We start from the raw sequence: 7500 nt of genomic DNA, 5'->3' as shown, positions 1-7500 counted from the left end.
GTACAGATTTGCTCAGCCTACCACCACCGCAGCTTACAGTGACAGGTAAGCATTTGGCTCTCTTAAATTTTTTACATATATATATTTTTGTTTTAGAAAGTCCGACTGCATGGAGAGACTAGAATTAAACTTTATGTGCCTTTATGTGTGTGGTTCTGAAAGGCACTATACTTTGTGCTAAAGCATGCTGGTTTCAATACTGCAACATGTTATTGGATGTATAAGGGCATTCGGTTATGTTAGGCATACTGCGCTTGACATGGCATGTATTGGGACATCCTACTTTTTTTTCTGGCATACTAGATAGTATGCGAGTATGTATGGGGCATTGAAACGCAGGGTATGATTTCACCCCAAAACGCACTGCATCACAAAAACAAGTCTTGGATTGGAGTTACAACATCACATCATGATACCTAATATTGTACAAGTAGCAAAGGGAGGATTTCTCTTTCAAAATTCAGAATACTTGATTTGCCACATTATCCTATTGTGTATGGGCCGTATTACTGTGCTCATAATATAACATTTGATTTGATTTGATTCAATTTATTTCAGACATATCAAACATACAAAACAAAATGAAAAGCATGGAAATACAATAAACAAAAATTATGTTTTCACAAAAAAATAAAAAAGAAAAGAAAACGAATTATCTGTATCAACATATAGAATAGAATAAAATATAATATAATACAATAAAAGTCTACAAAAAGGTAACGTGTAAAAAGGGTAACTGCAATGCACACACGTTGTTTTAGGTAATTACAGCCTTATGAGCCAATTCTAGAATGTGGAATGTATGCGAGGCTGTTTTTCTATTGAAGGTGCAGTGTGTAATATGACATCATCAAGAAAGTGCTACAAAGTTCTAGAATGCAACGCTCCCTGGGTAACCCCAACACTTTAGAATAATAACAGAAGCTACAGTGGCCTTCAAGGACAAGAACAATTCTAAATTTTAAACAATGCACCTGATGACATTCCAACTATGACACTTTCAAGATGGCGGTGACAAGGCCTTGGTCCAAAATATGCAGAAATATGGACATGTATGGGACCCTTTCTAAGGGAAAAAAAAAATAATAAAAAAAAAAAAATGCAGCTATCATGCACTAATTCTTGGGGACGTTTTTGTCCTTTCGCACTTTTTTTACGCTCTTTTTTGTGTATAACTTTGGCTGTGCTTATGTTAGCTGAAATATTTTTGGCCAGGGATTTTTTTTTTTCAAATATTTTGTTTATTTCTACTCAGCAACTTTGTACCATCTATTATAAAGGCTGTACACTTTTTTGTTCCTCTCAGCTCCCTAAGGACGTTTTTGTCCCCTATTGACTCCCATTCAAAATGGCCTTTTTTCACCAATTTGATCCTGCTGTCATTACAGCATAAAATATTTTTTTCAATGATTTTATGCTTTCATCCTAGACACAAAGCATCAAAATTGATCATTTTCAACACCATCAACATTTTGAGCCATTTCCCTATATTTGGCATAGGGTTGAATTACAAGCAATTTTCCAGGTTGTCGGTCCTGCCCCCCACAGTGCAATAGAAAAAAAAATTCAAACTAAATGGTGTGAGTGTGATGGTAGGGATGCTAGTGTGTGGTGCATATGTGTGTATTGAGAAAATATAGTGTGTGTGTTTGTGTACACACAGCCAAACTTTACAAACTCAAACGTGTATGGAAAAAATGGCCCAATTTAAACTTTATTTTTTCAAACCATAGCCATGATGACAAACACATGTAAATGTGATGATATTAGGCAATAATCCAACACTTAAGACACCAAAATTGCTTTTTTAGCCCTATCTAGCTCAATCATTTATTTTCTCCAGTTTTTTTTGAGGATCAAATATGCTCCCTAAAACCATTTTTGTACTTTTTTGTAATTTTTTAGAGTTGCAGGCCTAAACATAAGAAATATGAGAAATTAATGGAAAGTGTGGATCCATATGGATACCTTAGGGTTGTGTCTGTGTGTGTGTTGTGAAATTACTGTGTGTGTATGTGTGTGTGTCTTTGTGCGTATGCATATGTGTGCAGCTGTAATGTGCAATTTGTGGGTTTTCAGGTGGCTGCAGGTTTACTTTGTTACTTTGTTGACATCATCAAAGAAACTGGAATTAAAAGGTCAAAAGCAACTAACAATGAATTAATATTTGATATGTATGTGAAGAGGTCAAGTGGGATAAAAGGTTTTAAAAAAAAAAGTAGAAAAAAATATTACTATATAATGTTTATAGGGCAGTTTATAGGGAGGTCATGAGAGGGAGTATTTATTTGCATCTGTGACTGCACAAATACTAAACATGTATCAAAAGCAGTTTTATTGCAAATCATTAACATATCCTAGAGTCTAATTATCCCACTCAAAAAAATCCACTTTGCATCTATTATATGAGACATTTTTCAATTATTGTGTTTTTTTTTAATAAAAATGGCTCACGTCATCACATAAGCTTGCATGTAAAGGGTTAAAAGCAATTACAAATGAATGAATATTTGATATGTATGTGAAGAGGTCAAGTGGAATAAAAGGTTTTAAAAAAAAAAAGTAGAAAAAAATATTAATGTATAATGTTTTTATGGCAGTTTATAGGGAGAGGACGTTTTTGTCCTCTAAGGTCATGAGAGGGAGTATTTATTTGCATCTGTGACTGCACAAATACTAAACATATATCAAAAGCAGTTTTATTGCAAATCATTAACATATCCTAGAGTCTAATTATCCCACTCAAAAAAATCCACTTTGCATTTATTATATGAGAAATTTTTCAATTATTGTGTTTTTTTAAAATAAAAATGGCTCACGTCATCACATAAGCTTGCATGTAAAGGGTTAAAAGCAATTACAAATGAATGAATATTTGATATGTATGTGAAGAGGTCAAGTGGGATAAAAGGTTTGTAAAAAAAAAAGTAGAAAAAAATATTAATGTATAATGTTTTTATGGCAGTTTATAGGGAGAGGACGTTTTTGTCCTCTAAGGTCATGAGAGGGAGTATTTATTTGCATCTGTGACTGCACAAATACTAAACATATATCAAAAGCAGTTTTATTGCAAATCATTAACATATCCTAGAGTCTAATTATCCCACTCAAAAAAATCCACTTTGCATCTATTATATGAGAAATTTTTCAATTATTGTGTTTTTTTTAAATAAAAATGGCTCACGTCGTCACATAAGCTTGCATGTAAAGGGTTAAAAGCAATTACAAATGAATGAATATTTGATATGTATGTGAAGAGGTCAAGTGGGATAAAAGGTTTGTAAAAAAAAAAGTAGAAAAAAATATTAATGTATAATGTTTTTATGGCAGTTTATAGGGAGAGGACGTTTTTGTCCTCTAAGGTCATGAGAGGGAGTATTTATTTGCATCTGTGACTGCACAAATACTAAACATATATCAAAAGCAGTTTTATTGCAAATCATTAACATATCCTAGAGTCTAATTATCCCACTCAAAAAAATCCACTTTGCATCTATTATATGAGAAATTTTTCAATTATTGTGTTTTTTTTAAATAAAAATGGCTCACGTCGTCACATAAACTTGCATGTAAAGGGTTAAAAGCAATTACAAATGAATGAATATTTGATATGTATGTGAAGAGGTCAAGTGGGATAAAAGGTTTGTAAAAAAAAAAGTAGAAAAAAATATTAATGTATAATGTTTTTATGGCAGTTTATAGGGAGAGGACGTTTTTGTCCTCTAAGGTCATGAGAGGGAGTATTTATTTGCATCTGTGACTGCACAAATACTAAACATATATCAAAAGCAGTTTTATTGCAAATCATTAACATATCCTAGAGTCTAATTATCCCACTCAAAAAAATCCACTTTGCATCTATTATATGAGACATTTTTCAATTATTGTGTTTTTTTTAAATAAAAATGGCTCACGTCGTCACATAAACTTGCATGTAAAGGGTTAAAAGCAATTACAAATGAATGAATATTTGATATGTATGTGAAGAGGTCAAGTGAGATAAAAGGTTTGTAAAAAAAAAAGTAGAAAAAAATATTAATGTATAATGTTTTTATGGCAGTTTATAGGGAGAGGACGTTTTTGTCCTCTAAGGTAACCAAGGCGTAGTAAAAGTTAAGGATACCCAAGGGTTAAATGTACTTATGGATATTATAATTACTTTCTACAAAATCTGCTAGGAAATAAAACCCCAAATTCTACACACTGCAGGTTTAACAGTATGCCACACTATGTAGGTTATTTGAGGTTTTATTGAGGGTTCTTCCCCTGCCTTTCTGATACGTTATCTATTAGGCACACGGCTTTATTCTCCTTCTAGCTCGGGGCTAAAAAAGAACAAGCCGAAAAGAAAAAAAAGACTAACCTTGTTGGACTGGAATGAGCAAAAGAAGTGATATATGTCGTGACTCCGGGCTTGTGAAGGGGAGAGTGGGTGTATCACTGCGGTATTTATGAATGGCCCCAGGTCTGTAGAAGGAAAAGACGGAGGGAGGGAGAGAGGGAGAGAGGGAGGGAGAGGGAGAGAGAGGGAGAGAGAGGGAGGTAGGGAAGGAGGGAGGGAGAGAGAGAGAGAGGGAGGGAGAGGGAGGGAGTGAGTGGAGGGAGGGAGGGAGGGAGAGGGAGAGGGAGAGGGAGGGAGAGAGAGGGAGGGAGGGAAGGAGAGAGGGAGGGAGAGAGAGGGAGAGGGAGAGGGAGGGAGGGAGGGAGGGAGAGAGAGAGAGAGAGAGAGAGAGAGGGAGTGAGTGGAGGGAGGGAGGGAGGGAGGGAGGGAGAGGGTGATTGATTTAATTTTTGAAAAATCTTTATTTTCAGTTTCTTTTTCAACAATGAATGACCATTTTACACACAATATCTCAAATTAGACAGTAATTCAAATGAAAGAGAGAGAGAGGGGGAAAGAGAGATGGAGATAGAGAGAGAGATGGAGGAAGAGAGAGAGATAGAGAGAAAGAGATGGAGGAAGAGAGAGAGAGGGAGAGAGAGATAGAGAGAAAGAGATGGAGAGAGAGAGAGGGAGATTGAGAAGCAGGAACTCTATCATTCTTGAGCGATGTAACTCTGGTTCAAGTTGTGTGTCTGTGTCGACTGATTCATTTCATTTACACACACACACACACACACACACACACACACACACACACACACACACACACACCGCCCGTTGTCAGTGATGTGGGCTGGGCTTTGGGTGTGAATCTAATCTGAGAAGGATTGAGCGTGTCACTTGTGATAACGTACACGCTGCCTGAGAGTGCTGCGCCGAGACCATATCGATAATGTAAGATTTATCAGGCTCCCTTTCGCTCGCCGCAGCACGAATTATGAGCAGCCGAGCAGAGTGTAGAAATTGGACAGCAAAGATTTTTTTATTTCTCTCTCTCTCTCTCTGTCTATCTCTCTCCTCTCTCTCTCTATCTCACTCTTCTATCTCTCTATCCGTCCCCTCTCCTTCTCCTTCCCCTCTTATTTCTCTCTATATCTCTATATATCTATCTCTCTCTGTCTCTCCTTTCCTCTCTCTCTCTCTCACTCTCACTATCCCTTCACTTTCTCTCCTTCCCTATGTCTCTCTCTATATATCTCTCTCTCCCTCTCTCTCTCCTTCTCTCTCTCTCTCTGTCTCTCTCTCCTTTTCTCTCTATTTCTCTATCCCTCTCTCCCTCCATCTCTCTCTCATACACGGACTGATCTAATTCCCGTCTCTCTTGCCCCCATACTTTTTCTTCCCCTGCCATTTATTTCTTCTCTTCAAATCTAATCTTCGCCCGTCCGCCAAGTATGTTTGTTTTGCTTTGTGTTTGTGTTTGGTTCCTTTAGAATAAGCGGTCGGTCATGCGGTTGGATCAATAGCAGCGGGGATTTTTTAATTTCTCTCTCTCTCTCTCTGTCTATCTCTCTCTCTCTCCTCTCTTTCTCTCTCTCTCTCTCTCTCTCTCTCACACTCTTATATCTCTCTATCCGTCCCCTCTCCTTCTCCTTCCCCTCTTATTTCTCTCTATATCTCTATATATCTATATCTCTCTCTCTCTCACTCTCACTATCCCTTCTCTCTCTCTCTCTCTCTCTCTCTCTCTCTGTCTCTCTCTCTCTCTCCTTTTCTCTCTATTTCTCTCTTTCTCTCTCTACAGTATGTTTGTATTGCTTTGTGTTTGTGTTTGGTTCCTTTAGAATAAGCGGTCGGTCATGCCCCTGGTTGGATCAATGGTCAGTATTGTCTCAGCAGCGGCAATATCTTATCGGACTTAAAACCGCGGAAAGCCAAAGTCAGCCAATCATAGAAACGAGGTCACTGGGATTGTGAAAGGCATCGCGAAAGCCTCCCCCTGCAAAAAAAAATATATGAAACATTTATTATCTGAAAAGCCGACAGTGCTCACCCAGGCTGCATTACCAAAGCCCTTTAAGTAACTAAACACAGTCCACAGCGGTGAGTATGTGAGTGGATGGAATAGGCCTTGTTTTAAAGCTATAGTGCGTGACTTTTTTCCATGTAGAGGAATGTTAGGTAATATTCAATTGCGAAAATAGTTGACACCAAATTGATTAAGCATATCAGCTCCTCAAAACTCTCTCTGTATTTTGTCAGTATGGCAGCGTTTAGAAATTGGTGTCCCCCCCCCCCCCCCGACACTGGTGCAGGAGCTCAGAAAAATCCCAAGAAGAGCCCAAGAAATGTTTCAGTTGTTGATTCTACTGCTACGAAAAAAAACCTGGACGTACAGCAGAAGGCATACAATCCATGCGCCATCACTGAAGGCTTTACCTCATGTAGATGCACCGACAGTGTTGTTGTATTTACTCAGAATTCCTCATGGGGGTGACAGAAGTTACACACTATGGCTTTAACAAGAGCGAAGTAGTAGCCAAACACATGTTTGAAGGATGCAAAATATCCTCAATTGTCATTATCATCAAAAATCCCAAGATATATTTTTTGGTCCATATCGCAGTGTATGGACCCTTTCCTCATGGGGGTGACAGACATTACACACTATAGCTTTAACATCTAATATACTATTTGTGATGGAAGTTCTGTTAAGGTTGGAGGTCAACTCAGGTGGAAGAATATTTCAGGAGACTTGGTTGAATTATGAATCAATATTTATTACAGACTTGGCCAGGGAGAACCGGACTGCAACTCTTGTGACTTGCACTTCAATTCTGACAAACTCATGCTATTAGCTGTGTTTTAACCTCGCGCTATCTCTATCACCTCCCCGGCTCGGGCACCAAGCGTACCAATGTTTTGGTTCAGAGCTGAACACAGTGAACCATAACATTCTGGAGCAGAAGGAGATCTTTTGAAGGAGAGAGCTGACTTTATCTATACAGCTGACCTAAGTGTCTCCAAGGCTGACCTAGAGTCTGAGAGACAGACACACAAGATAGGCATATATGACCTATTAATCTTTACCATTAATATTACAACTAAAGACCCAAAATTCCCTCACAATATTAACAAGAACAAACAAGTAGTCTACAATACAAGGCTTTTACAAA

General features: G+C 37.7%; 2 protein-coding genes across 2 annotated transcripts in view; one reads left to right on the top strand and one right to left on the bottom strand.

The window, feature by feature from the left end:
• The window catches only part of tmem104 (transmembrane protein 104), a 324830-nt gene that overhangs the window by 16988 nt on the left and 300342 nt on the right, over positions 1 to 7500 (bottom strand). The gene's annotated exons all lie outside the window — the stretch shown is intronic.
• LOC307262983 (RNA binding protein fox-1 homolog 3-like) overlaps positions 1 to 7500 on the top strand; it is a gene marked incomplete at both ends in the record, with an annotated part of 52678 nt that overhangs the window by 38931 nt on the left and 6247 nt on the right. Inside the window, one exon of the mRNA XM_080044002.1 lies at positions 1 to 45. This exon is cut by the window's left edge and continues 14 nt beyond it. Coding sequence (XP_079900128.1) covers positions 1 to 45 — 45 coding nt within the window. The remainder of the gene's footprint in view (positions 46 to 7500) is intronic.

This window comes from Ammodytes marinus (genome assembly GCF_949987685.1).
Source record: "Ammodytes marinus genome assembly, chromosome: 16".
NCBI lineage: Eukaryota > Metazoa > Chordata > Actinopteri > Uranoscopiformes > Ammodytidae > Ammodytes > Ammodytes marinus.
Note: the sequence above shows the minus strand (reverse complement) of the source record. Positions and strands in the feature narration are given on the sequence as shown.